General features: G+C 46.8%; 4 protein-coding genes across 4 annotated transcripts; 2 read left to right on the top strand and 2 right to left on the bottom strand.

Moving 5' to 3' along the window:
- Positions 1-48: 48 nt before the first annotated feature.
- Positions 49-2,754, bottom strand: FSUBG_9675 (DNA repair and recombination RAD5C; the record flags this gene model as incomplete). Its single annotated transcript, XM_036688213.1, has 9 exons — positions 49-81; positions 138-239; positions 287-437; positions 493-678; positions 734-1,585; positions 1,774-1,897; positions 1,991-2,184; positions 2,231-2,335; positions 2,393-2,754. The coding sequence occupies 9 exons, from the start codon at positions 2,752-2,754 to the stop codon at positions 49-51; spliced, it is 2,109 nt and encodes a 702-aa protein (XP_036534808.1).
- Positions 2,755-4,337: 1,583 nt separating this feature from the next.
- Positions 4,338-6,969, top strand: FSUBG_9674 (zinc finger C2H2-type integrase DNA-binding protein; the record flags this gene model as incomplete). Its single annotated transcript, XM_036688212.1, has 5 exons — positions 4,338-4,551; positions 4,602-5,186; positions 5,236-5,341; positions 5,390-5,653; positions 5,715-6,969. The coding sequence occupies 5 exons, from the start codon at positions 4,338-4,340 to the stop codon at positions 6,967-6,969; spliced, it is 2,424 nt and encodes an 807-aa protein (XP_036534807.1).
- Positions 6,970-9,850: 2,881 nt separating this feature from the next.
- Positions 9,851-11,567, top strand: FSUBG_9673 (beta transducin; the record flags this gene model as incomplete). Its single annotated transcript, XM_036688211.1, has 2 exons — positions 9,851-11,463; positions 11,522-11,567. The coding sequence occupies 2 exons, from the start codon at positions 9,851-9,853 to the stop codon at positions 11,565-11,567; spliced, it is 1,659 nt and encodes a 552-aa protein (XP_036534806.1).
- A 209-nt stretch (positions 11,568-11,776) lies between these two features.
- FSUBG_9672 (uncharacterized protein) lies at positions 11,777-13,102 on the bottom strand (the record flags this gene model as incomplete). The annotated part of the gene is made up of 1 exon (XM_036688210.1): positions 11,777-13,102. The coding sequence occupies one exon, from the start codon at positions 13,100-13,102 to the stop codon at positions 11,777-11,779; it is 1,326 nt and encodes a 441-aa protein (XP_036534805.1).
- Positions 13,103-13,380: the final 278 nt, after the last annotated feature.

The raw sequence follows: 13,380 nt of genomic DNA, 5'->3' as shown, positions 1-13,380 counted from the left end.
TACGACCCCAACCTAGGAAAACACTGAAAGAACACCAGGCTTTGGCCTTTAAGTAGATGCTCCGTCATCATCAAAAACATGCTGGAAAAGTGTCAGATTTAACAGCTATACTCACGTTTATCTCTTGCTTCACTTACCAATAACGACTCCACGAGAGTTTCCGATGCTGCGTTCTTCCCTTTGCCAAATCCACCACCCACTAACTGTAGTTTTCTTCTTTGCCGAAATACGACATCAGCCTGCGTATTATTAGCGGGAACAACAACAGCAACGCTTGCTAACAGACCTGTTCGACTGTCTTTGCCGTGATGTATCTGACAACAACAACTTGAGATTCTTGGCCGAGTCGAAGTGCTCTCCCAATCGCCTGCTCCTCGATAGACGGGTTCCATTGCGGCTCCAGCAGGTAAATGCGGGATGCGACGGCAAGGTTCAATCTGCCAAGCAGTAAGAAAAGGTCAATCCACCGGAAGGCTAAGACTACAGACTCACCCTACGGCACCAGTTCCCAATGTCATAAGTAGAATTGTTGGGCCAGTTTTCGACTGAAACTCCTTCAACGCTTTGGTGCGCTCAGTGAGCGTTCGGGAACCATGGATTATACCATGTCTGATGGAATGATGCGAAAGAAGGGCGCTGACTAAGAAAAGTGTCTTCTTCCAGCATGAAAACACGATACTGTGAGGCAAGATACTCAGCATGTTTCCATGACCGTACATGATTGAAAACTGACCTTTTCTCTGTATTGTGCTGGCGAATGTCGTCCAAGAGACGGAGCAACTTTGAAGGATAGTCGTCCTTAGAGAAACCGCTGCCAGTCTGTCCACTTGTCCCCGAGCTTGCTTGCCCATCTTGCGTGGGCCCAGCACCTGGAAGTTCGGGTTCACCTTCTTGGTGACAGGCTGGACACGGAGATTTCCTCTTACGATACTGAGGCATGCAAGTGCGACAAAATAAATGACAGCAGGAAAATATGAATCTGCCACCATCCGTCTTGTCAGAACTGTCAATAGAGTAGATCGTAACAGAGCAAATAGCGCAGATGTTACGCTCATGTTGCTGGAGATATGTCAAGGCCTCATCTGGGTCGGATGGAAGACCCGTGATCTCAAATTGTTGGTTGTCGATCGATCTACCGTTGTTGCAAAACAGACGCAGTTTGAGAATCGATTGAAGCACTACAGAGCTCACTTTCCTCTTGCTGTGTCCGCTTGTTATCATATCCAGCTGTGTCTTACCTTCGTGAACCAAATTGTTATACTCCTGTCGTTCAGAATTAGTAAGCAAGACCTCTCGGACATACGTGACAGGATGCTTCAAGGGCAAGATGTCTCGTGTTCTTCTGAGGCATATGGTTTCAAGCAATGTTCGTAGATTCTTGAACCGGTCTCTCGAAGCAGACGACGTTGCTGGACCTGTGATAAACTTGTAGAAAGTAGGAGCATTTTCAAGGACGGGTACCCTGAGGAAGGATACTAAAGCTCCCAGATCTTCCATACTGTTTTGAATGGGTGTTCCTGTCAGACACCAACGATGCTTTGCTGAGAGCGCGGCGACGGCTTTGAACTGGTTCGTTCTGCGATTTCTAATATCGTGAGCTAATGTAAGTCATGTATGTCAGAATCTAAACCGTGGTAGCTTTTGCGATGTTCCCGAACCTTCATCCAGAACGATTCTGAACCAGTGAACTTTAGATAAGCTACTGCGAGATGCGTCGGCCGCCAGTGTCGCGTAGGTCGTGAACACTATGGACTTTTGGTACAGTAAATGTACCTCGTTATGTCGTTGTGAACCAGTGTGTCGGTGACAAGACAGGCCACCGGGATAAGTATGCCTGATTTGTATGTTAGTTCGACCGGTGGTTGATAAGTAACATCGGGGAACTTCACATTTGAATCTGTTCTACCCAGTTGTCGATCAACACTAGGTTCAAATTAGTCAAAGTCGGCTCTTCTTTGTTTTCTTCTGTTCTTTGGCATATGTCACTTACGGGCTGATGATACCACGATCAGTGTTGCGGCAGATCGTTGACTCGATTCCACAAATGCATTTGCCCGATCTAGTGAACCGGCTATGGTTGACAAAATGACAAGTGATTTGCCCAGTCCCATATCATCGGCCAGGATCCCGCCCTCAGCCTCTTCTTGATTTGGACGCTTTGCTCCGCTGAAGACATGCTGATAACTATGACAGTCAGTAACAGGTATTGATCTGTACATCTAGTTCTCACAAAGGTTCATCTGCATCTGTGCTATTGTACTTCCATAGGCTAAGTTCGGAGGGAATATCGCCAGTTTCTCGTTTGAGGATAAAGTCGATTGCTTCCTTTTGGTAACTGTAGTCCAGTTAGAATCTGCTCCTCGGCATACAAAGGAAATAAGTGCCGACGTACGGGTAAAGCACACTCTTAATCCGACCGTCAACTTGAATACCATCGCGGAGATTACGATATGATAGTGAACCGAGAATTTCGTCGACCGCATCTGAGTCAGTGACTTCAGGCTCTTGATCGGAAGCCCGATTTCTGGCCTCCGTAACTTGAGGTGGGCACAGAAGAAGAGTTTCAATCGACGCTTGCTCCGGGTATCCTTCCATCCTAAAGAAGTGTGGGTTATAGTACTCCACGCCCTCTAGGCCACACCGAGGGAACTGGAGATAGGTTCCCATTTTTGAAAGGGTTCGACCGATAGACTCGGCGTCCTCACGCCTTCCATAGATATTGAGCTCTATTGGAAGCTTGGAGCCAGCTCGCATGTCCTGAGAACTCGTTTCCAAAACACAGGCCTCATTCGGGACGTATGCCAAGAGACATAGTGGATGTTGACACACGAGGGAGAGCAATATTGTGCTCAATCCTTTACTTAACCGCGCGAAGACAAAGTCGCAATAATCCAATGCGAAGTACTGTCCTTGTTGTACAACAACGAAGGGTAATGAAGATTGGTACGGGAATAACTGGTGTTCTAAAGGATTGCAGCTTAACTGTGCATTTTCTCCAATGACCTAATCGTTGGTCAGCAAACTTTGTTAGCAGTCGTTCCATACTTCTTCTTTTGTACGAATACTCACGCATCCAAAACAGGTATTCATTACCGGAGTATTTGCCCATACTTCCTCTTCATTGGTAGACGTTGGAACAGGACTAAATGAGTTTCGTTCATGGTCCTCCGAGATCCGGGGTCGTTTTAATGAGTTTTCTTGCATTTTAAGCATAGGAACAAACCAAGAAGTCAATGGAAAACGCACTAAGCTTAGCTGCCAGAGCTGCAGGAAGCCTACCTGGAATTTCAACCCCATTTGATCAGGCATTTCTTACCCCGCATTCCATTAGGCAGAAATCAGCCTCATCTATATTTAGAACTACGCTTATTTTCAGCTCTGTCTCCCCGTCGGATTTTCAGCCGCTTTGGCCTACCAGCTGATTTTCTTTTTCCTCTCTTTTTTTATTTCATCCTCCTTTAGTGCGAGTTGGTCATAGTATCATCATTTCCTACCTCATGCTCTCTTCCTTTGTCGTCTAGGAGTAGAAATGGATAACTCCAACATATCTAATATCGAGTCAGTGCTTGGGGAATTCAAGCAAAGTTTGAGAAGCAAGAGAGACCTGGAAAGCTTCAAAGCTACTACGCTGAGCACATTAAAAGGCAGTATTGCGAAGATACAAAATCAACAGCACGCGAGACGTCAACTGCAGGACCTGAACCGGTTGACGCCCTTCCTCGAGGCTGTTAAGCAATATGGCGAGGTAGTTTATTTATTCAGCAAGAGCGCTGAGATTATGTCATTCATTTGGGTAGGGCCTGTCCCAGCAATGAGCTTTGCCAACTTACACTGTCATAGGGACCAATGAAATTCCTCCTAGAAGTGACCATTCTGCTACCTCTGCGATTCTACGAGCTGACTTGAGAGCACAGACAACTAGTTCATCCAGTTCATGTATTAAGGCTTTCGGCGAGCTTGTTGGCTTATACGAAAAGGTTGGAGAGGCACTCCCTCTTCTTCATCAGTACAAAGACTTCTTTCTTACCAGACCACATAAGGTGAAAATACTTACCCTTATTTACAAAGAAATTACGAGGTTCCATCAAGTTACCTTGGATTGCTTTCAAAGTCTAGGTTAGTTTATATCGATTCAGTCTTCGAGAGATTCTGACGATGAAAGTGTAGTATGGGAGAAGCTATTCGATATTAACTGGAAGACAATTAAAAATGAGCTACTTTGCATCATCTCAGATATAATTCAACATCGAGATGCCATTCAGAACCAGGCCAATCAGCATCTGATGGCAGACTCAGAGAACACTCATTCAGAACCAGGGTCCCAATCAACCCCCATCATGGAAGAGAGTTACCGGCCACAACGTTTGGCCGTATGCCATTGGCTTAGAGCGATAGATCCAGCCGCAGACCAAAATGTGTTTTGCAAGATTCGAGCAGAGTATCCAGGTACAGGCGGGTGGCTCCTTGGTAACCATCTTTTTGACGGGTGGCTTGATCCAAAATTTGCCAAGATACCCCCTTTACTCTGGCTTACAGGCTTGCCTGGCGCAGGTAAATCCTTTAGTGTTGCCATGGAAGAAGCGATGCTAAAACTGAGATAGGGAAGACTATCCTTACATCCCTTATAGTCGAAGAAGTACAGAACCTTACACCGAGACCACATGTTCTCTTCTTTTACTGCAAACAAAATGTTCCAGAGCACAATACATTCCTTGCAATTGCTCGAAGTTTCATTCTACAACTTCTCAACCAGGACAAGAGTCTGTTGTTATACTTGTACCGAAAGCACTGCGACAGTAATGAAGCAGTGCTGTCGTCGATTCCTTTGGCCCAGGAGATGTTAAACTTTCTGCTGTCTAGCTGTAAAAACGCCTATATCATCATTGACGGCCTCGATGAGTGTGAGAGAGAAGAACGGAAAGCCATGACGCAGTGGTTCCGGCATCTTGTCGAATCGCTGTCTGAAAAAGCGCCCGATCGCCTGCGCTGCCTTTTCGTCAGCCAAGATGACCGTATCGGGGAAAAGGACTTACGAGGACTTGCCAAGATTACCATTGAACCTCAGGAGAACAAAAAAGACCTCCTAGCTTACTGCAGAGTACAAGCCGAGGAGCTTAGATGCAAGTTTGAATTCTCAGAGGAGGAAGCGAGTAGGATTGCCGTTGCCGTTGCCGATTCCGTGAAGGGTATGAACCAGATAAAGTGATTCGTTCCGTTTGCTAACGTGCAGGAAAGGCATCTTCCTATTGGCGAAATTGATTTGGATCAACCTAATTTCACAGATTACTCTTGCTGAGGTTGAAGAGCAAGTAAGCGAGTTTCCTCCAGAGATCAACCAAGCGTAAGTTCAAAGAAGTTCGAATCAGCTCATTACCTTACCCTTTTACAGATACGAACGGATTATGGATAGAGTAGTCCATAAAGCCCCTCGCCACATGAGAACAAGCGCTTTGCAGTTGCTCGGGTGGCTTGTTTGTGCAAAACGACCTCTGAAATGGCACGAGATACAGTCTCTGAAATCTATTAACCTTAGCGAACAGTCTGTTGACTTCGCACGACGCAAGTTTTCAGTGTCCGGAAAGGATCTTGCTGGCTCTTTGGTAGAGCTGCGAGCGGACGGAACGCTTGAGCTAATTCATGTATCAGCAAAACTGTAGGTTCTGGAAGAGCGAGTCTGTGCAGCAGCTATGCTAATACATATGCTTATAACTTAGGTTCTTGATTGAAAATTCGCGTTACATAGATATAGTTGCCAAAGAACTCGAACTCGCATGCTTTTGTATTGACTACCTCAATCTTCCAGTATTTAGGTGTCAGCCAACTACAGAAGCAGTACTTAACGGGGATTACGGATTTCTGGACTATGCTGTTTTGAACTGGACTCGACATCTGGAGGCAGGCACCTTGCGCCCTGATGACTACGGAGACCAAATTGGTGAACTTTCAGAGTCCTTGGAGACGTTCATCAGAAATCATTGGACAGAGCCAACCGCTAGGCTCCTAATACCTGGCGGGATCAAAAAGAGGCTTAAGAGCTTCGAGTCTCTAGACTTCTACGACAAACTCGAACAATCAGTGACCTCATGGAAGAAGCAACTGAGGGTATTAGAGGGTGTTAAATCTGGAGAGGTTACTCTAGACCTTGGTGACCTCGTTCTTGGTATACGAAGGGTCCTAGAGGATATACTCAGATCAAACAGGGAACTTTCAATACACAAGACAATCACGGACAAATACGGCAACATGATCTTCAAATGCCCTCGACTTACCTGCCAATTCTTTGTTGTCGGCTTCTTGACAGAGGCAGAACGAGACGAACACTTGGATAAACATACTCGGCCTTTTCGATGCACAGAGGAGGGATGCAGAGGTTCCTTTTTTGGATTTGCGTCAATGTGGGAGCGAGACAAACACATCAGGGACAGCCATCCTGAAGAAGATAGTCACCGTCAGGAGTTTCCAACTGATGAAGAGGTTTCACGAAGTATGCAAAATGATACTGTTGCAGAAGAGCCCACCGCAGCTCTGGAGGAAACACAACCACCACAGCCAGAAACAGAGGCATCTGACTCGGATTCAGACTCATGTTCGCTGGTAGAGCCAGAGCGGGAAGAACAAGACCAATTGCGCTCGCGAGAAAGGGGCAGACCACGACAGTTCAGTTGTCCACATTGCCCCAAAGTGTACACCAAAAGGTACAATCTCACGTCACATCTGCAGAGCCATACGGATAGGCGGCCATTTCCATGCAGTCTCTGTATAAAAGCCTTCGCTAGAATGGGCGATCTTATCCGACATCAGAAAACACATGGAAAAAAGGAATATGTGTGCAAAGGCGTGCTTACAAATGGGGCCAAATGGGGCTGTGGAAAGGCCTTCAGCCGGGCAGACACCTTGAAGACTCACCACAAATCTGAGGCTGGCCAGAAATGTATTCTACCCTTCGAGCAGCAGCAAATTCAGGAATAGCACTTTGGATTATTAGGTTGGCCTGGAAAATGTGGAATCATTTTGTACTCGTAACTTCGTATTGAGGAGCTAGGGGTCATTGCTCCAAACTCCTCAGCCTTCCAATCGTGATGACGACACATGCCTATGTCCCGAAGTCCCCTAAACTTACTCGTTGTGTTATGTTGAACATGAAGTGATTTGCCATAATGGCATTGGCAGTGTTGCAGGCTTGATATGGCGGCAAGGTATAATAGTGGCGATGAACTTTATCACCACTATCGGATGAAGCCCTGACGATCTGGATTGTAACGCAGCACAGTTGCGGCTCAGTTAGGGTACTAGGCATAACTGTGGGCTTTCTTGGACTGAAAAACAAAAGATTGCCAGTAGACTGAGCCCTCGAATTCTTACTGGCCATGACTAGGACTTGCATAACAGTATGTACTGAAAAGGGGCCTGATAAGACTCTGGTTGATTGGTTAGGGCAACAAAATACGGCTCAGCATTTTTTCAATGCCCAGACTTACACAGCCCTCCTTGGCAACCAAAAAAAAGAGAAAAACGGGCATTCGAGCAGCTGCCTTAAATACTATTGGTGGGGATCGCATCATTAAGGCAGTGCAGGGAGTGCTATCGTCAAACATCCGTACAAGCCTTCGACGTTCAAAAATGACAAATTAGCATTAGCTGCAATATTGAGACTATCAGAGCAAACTTAATGCTGTAAAGGAAGGGAAATTCTAGCTACTCGGCCAGAAGAGAAGGAACTCGATAGCTCATATTTATTATGCGAAGTGGTCGTCAGGTGGATAAACTGTGACTTGGCATGGTAACAGTTATTTTGCTTCCCCTTGAAGGAGGAACTGAGTGAGTTATGTGGCCAGTTTGTAGGAATGATCAGCAGTGAGACACATCATAAGCCAATCACAGACCGTTCAATCACTCAATCCCCAAAACTGTTTGCCAAAAAAATATGCACATCGCAAATGCTGAGCCGTAATAGAGAAGGGGCAAGCCACCCCTCCAGCTGACGACTGCTTGGCGAGCTTTAATTCGTTAAGGCCCGCATTGACTCCGCTACCACGGCTCAGCGAGCTCCCCCAGCGGCTCCATGCCGGATTCGCAAATCAGGCATTTCAGTAGCTAGTGTGGCTACCATTGGTTGAGAGTTAGTCAGTAGTGCTACGTGGCAGTACAGTATGTGCATATATCGTTGTCGATCAGTGGGGAGTATGCCACGATAAACCAATCATATGTTATCTAGCTCCTTGAATGCCCAATTTGTCTCTTTATCCCTATCGATTGATGGTCCCTCTGGTGGACACTGCTGAGCCGTAATAATGGAGAAGAGGCAAGCGATGGAACAGCCTATCACATTCTTGGCGAGCGTTAATGGGCTGAGCTTTCACACAGCACATATTGCAATTGGCTAGATTCTCCTAAGACTCCTTTTCAGCTTCTACGTAGCATGGCGTCCTGGCAATCTTAATAGCTCGCTCAAAACAACCGCGCCCTGTCGCCCTGCCATGAGGTTGCTACACACCAAATCCTACGAGCTGTCCCCACTATGGCTAAAAACTTGGCACAAAGAGTGAAATTTACTCAAGCAGTTTGCGACTGAGACCTTTTGGTTGACACCTTCCAAATCAGTAAGATGATCATGACCAATCACATCTTACCCAGCTACTCGAATTTCCGTTTTTGTTCTTCAAATCCAAGCAGAGCATCAACGATCCACTACACGCTGAGCCGTAATGATGAAATGCATTATTGGCGAGCTTTATTTAGTTAAACTTTTGATCGATAGGTGACCACCTGAATGCAAATAGATTCATCGATTGTCAAATTCTATCGATTTCCCGCAGGGAAGATCTTAACCGAAGGCAAATAGACGATTACATATCGCATTTGCATAAGTTGATAGGATCGTGAACTAAACTCGACGAGGTTGATATATCTATCTCATTTTTTTTTTGGGACTTGCTTCTTGATTACGGAAAGTCTCATGGCTTAGGGTCTCGCACAGAGAGGAAGGTATTCTTATCTAACTCATTTAGTAGTTTGTAGCTGCCAGCTTGTCAATCAGCTGGACTGATAAGCCAATTATATCTTATTTAGCTATTCGAATGCCAGCATTTCTTTCTTACACTCGCATTTCGAGGCCCTCTAAATTAAAAGCGCCACGCCGTAATAATAGAGAAGGGACGAGCCACCCTGCATCTCCGCAGCTCGTGGCAAGCTTTGATTTGTTCAGATCCGCTATTACGGCTCAGCACCAAAACGCCTGTGTAAGTTGTTCGCTGGTGAATAAATTGTAAACTGGGCATTGGAGTAACCAATATGGCTACTGTTGGCTGTTTCATGACTTTCACCCACAAAATCTCTCACAAAGGCGGCGAGATTGCTCCGTACCCTTGTTCAAGTTTTTTCCAAGGCGCATCCCCCCAGTAGCGAGTTTGACAACGTAAGTCAATCAACCACCCTTACCCAAACTCGAGATGTGTGAGGCAAGGCTTCTGCAGCCGCCTTATTTCCAAAAGCTCGACCCATCCTGCTATGTACCAAACCTTCGTGAAATATGCCAATCATGTCTTATTTAGCTATTTAGCTACTTGATAGCCAATTTTTCTGTTTTAAATTTACTTTGTCTCCACCCCACAGAAGAACGCTGAGCAGTAATAGTGGAGAAGAGGCCAGCCACCTGCCGCCCTGCACCAGTGCACCTAAAGATGTCAGTTGCGGTGCCTGATACGGAGTACTCAAGCCGCAAACAAACAATTGCACTTCGCATTTGCGCGAAGTTTCCAATTGCCTCAATTATCTCAAGACTCGTACTTGGCTTTTCTAAGTAGTATGGCACACTAACAATCTTGATCCCCGACTAAAGTAGCGCATTGTCATGAGGCTGCTGCACACCAAATCCCACGAACTATTCGAAGCCAGCGATGTCCCTATTCCATTTCCCTCCTATGCCATTCTGTCCCACACATGGATATCATCCAAAGATGAAATTACATACCAAGACATGAAAAGAAGAACAGGGGATATAAAGAACAATGTGTACAAGCAGAAGGGTTGGTCAAAGTTGAAAGATTATTGCGACCGGGCTTTTAAAGATGGATGGGACTGGGCTTGGATGGATACCTGCTGCATCGACAAGACTAACCCAGCTGATACTCAAGAAGCTATCAATGCCATGTTTCGATGGTACCAAAATGCCGGCGTCTGTTATGCTCATTTGAGCGACGTCGATTTTTCGATGAGCAGCCAGATCCTCTCTCTTCCGGAGGATACGGGTCTTGACTCCAGCATGAACAGTCTTCGAACAGCCGCCAAGAATGAATTCATCGGTGCTAAATGGTTCACCAGAGGCTGGACGCTCCAAGAACTTCTCGCTCCCCACTACCTGATTTTTGTCGACCGTGAGTGGCGCCATATGGGTACTCGAGAAAGCTGGGCTCCTGAGATTGAGAAGGCTAGTAATATTGAAGCACGCCACTTGAATGCCTTCAATCCAACGGAATTTGCGTCTTGCTCTACAGCGATGAGATTCTCTTGGGCTTCTGGCCGGGAAACGACGGTGGAAGAAGACGAGTCATACTCATTGTTGGGTCTCTTTGGGATCAGCCTTCCTCTCATCTATGGTGAAGGTGGCAGGCAGGCTTTCAACAGACTGCAGCGACAGCTCATTCATGTCTACCACGACGACTCAGTGTTTGCCTGGAAAAGCTCCCAGCCAGATCCCAAGCCAGGAGTTGGGATACTTGCTCGCTCAGTAAAGGACTTTTGGGACGCTTCGAAGGTTACAGCAGGACAATACGGCAATGCATACTCCATGACGAACAGAGGCCTGGAAATCACTCCCAAGTACTGGAGACAGCGAAGCAATCCCGAAGGCGTAATTGTGCGTCTGAACTGCAGAATTGGGTCCGCCTCCGATGCCGAGGACAAAGAGACCGGGATACATCTCACCCACGACGCTGTCGCCGACGTCTACTATCGAACACGCATTCATGAGCTCTGTATGGGCCAACTTGACCTCGCGGATTGGTATGAAGAACGACGTCGCGAGCCTCTTTTTATTCGGGCCGATAACTATTTGGAGCCGGCCACATCATCAGCTACGTTCGTAATAGAATATCCCAAGCAAATCCAAATTGTCGCAACATATGTCGCCACCTTCGGACAGTCTTCCATAAACCGCGGAATACAGCCTTTCGGGAATCTCATGGATGGGCCAGTTGCTAACGGGTTTAAAACGACACAGCTTTCTATTGAGCCGAAAAGTGTTGTCTTCCTTAACATTGAGCTTGAAGAAGCGGGCACCAAATTACAGCTGGATGTGATCATTAGCCTCACAGAAAGCTGCTTCCCATATGTCGGTACCTTGCGGAGGGATGCACTGCCATGGCAACGGCTTGGAGATCCAATGAATGACTCTGTGGGCAACGCCATGTACAATGCATTGGCAAGTCATATCCATCGAACTCGCCCATCAGATTCAACATATCCGTTAGTCAGCATGACTAAAATCGATAATCTGTCTATCTCTACGAACATCCTTCCCAAGCCCCCACGAAGAAGGGCAGGGTTTCAAGCGCGCAACCTGTCATTGAGAGAATACGTGTTGAGACTTTCGTTTAGCCAATGGGTGCTAGTTAGGGGCCGACATATAATACTGAGATCTTCAGATGGGAACCAGGAGGCTGCAAAAAGACAAAGGGTATCGTATTGAGTAAGAGATATACCAATAGGAGGGCTTTGCGAGTTGGTCGAATGTAAAAAGCGGTGACTAAAGTGTGAGCTGGACGATCTTAGGCTGATCTTATGGGCTCGACTCAGCTCTGATATCGGGTGGAATCATATCTCGAGCCGCAAGAGTCAGTCTCTCGTTCAGATAGATCCAATCCTCGTCAGCAAGACTAACTTCCTTCTCAAAAGCGTCTTCTTTCCCATCAGATGAAAGCCTCCGAAGCCATGCATCACGGCGAGTTGAGGGAGCAATGATTCCGTCCATCCACGAAGTCGATCTTTGGTTACCCAAAGTCTGGATCGTTCCAATCATCGGTGTTCGACCACTAAACTGGAGAGTAGTCGCGTCGACATTTACGCCTTCTCGCTCGAGCCATTGTGACGCTAAACGATCATCACTATAGGCTATAGAGTCAAGCATAGACGAAACAACAACAAGCGATAGAAGTGCAACTCCATCCCAGCCTTTTTGAGCGGCGACATAGGTCATGACGAGGATTTGTAACGCCTCCAAAGCTCGTAGGGCGTAAGCATGCCATATTCCCAGCGGGGAGTGCACCGATTGTACCATGGTCTTGTTAAGCATGGTATCGATGATTCCACGCGAACCGATGTATAGATACCATGTCGAAGCATTCTCATTCAGAGCCACCAACATACAGCCTGGGAGACCAGCCTCATTGTTTTTGAGGTAGCCATCTGGTCGCTCGATAACCATAAGGTGTCTACTTATGCGTAGGAGAACGGCGAGTACCATTGCGACACCCGTTCCGTAGAGCCCGCAAAGAAAGCAGACAATGCTGACCCCGAGAAGCCCCAAGGGAAGAAGAAACTCGAAGATGGTAGGGAGACCGGACCAAAGACATCGGGCACGGCTTATCTCTTTCGTTGTCTCGGTAAAGCGCAGTATGTGGAGCTTTTGATAGCGACGAAACGGGCTACTGGGTTTGAGAGGCTTGAAGCCTTCTTTTGACCCAGGGATCTGTTCCACTTCTTCCGGTACCCTTTGAACATTGACTTTGCGAAGCGCGTAAGCGCTGAGCATAGCGGCTACCGCTCCGTTGGCGCAGGGGAATATGCTTCCCCAGTTGACGTCCCAGACCTTCCTACGAAGGTCATTACCAGAAGATGCACGATCCAAGAACTCTTGGCCTTGTTGAAGGAAATCGGCTATAGTTGCTATGACTCCCAAGCGAGGGAATAGTGCGACGGGGACATAGCCAGACAATGCGGTCTGGCCGACTAATCGATGCGGTAGTCGACTGGTGGATAGATAAATGACTAATGGGAGTAGTGCTGTCCATTCAAAGATGATGGAATATGGTGATGATGAAGTCGAGAGTACTGGCGGCTTGGCGCCGATGACTCCGAAACTAGCAGGCGAGTCTTGCGATGTCATAGTAGTAAAAGCCATAAGTATTATTGAATGAACAGCTGTCTTGGCACACTCAGTCTGACTTCTGGTCCTTATTATACCTTAAGGCCGATGAGGTGAATGAGGTTGAAGCCTAATATGTCAGCCCATTCATATCAGCATCAGCGTAGCCTGCGGTGCGGGGCCTTGACATGCGTCTTTGCGCAGGTGAGCGATTAGCAAAAATAGGCAGGTCGGAACTCCGACGGTCCTTATTTTTCTCATGACATGGTTATTCCGCTCAATTAAGCAAAACCTATTCG

The sequence above is a fragment of the Fusarium subglutinans genome (genome assembly GCF_013396075.1).
Source record: "Fusarium subglutinans strain NRRL 66333 chromosome Unknown NRRL66333_c0000153, whole genome shotgun sequence".
Taxonomy (NCBI): Eukaryota; Fungi; Ascomycota; class Sordariomycetes; order Hypocreales; family Nectriaceae; genus Fusarium; species Fusarium subglutinans.
This window is presented reverse-complemented; position numbering and strand designations above follow the sequence as displayed.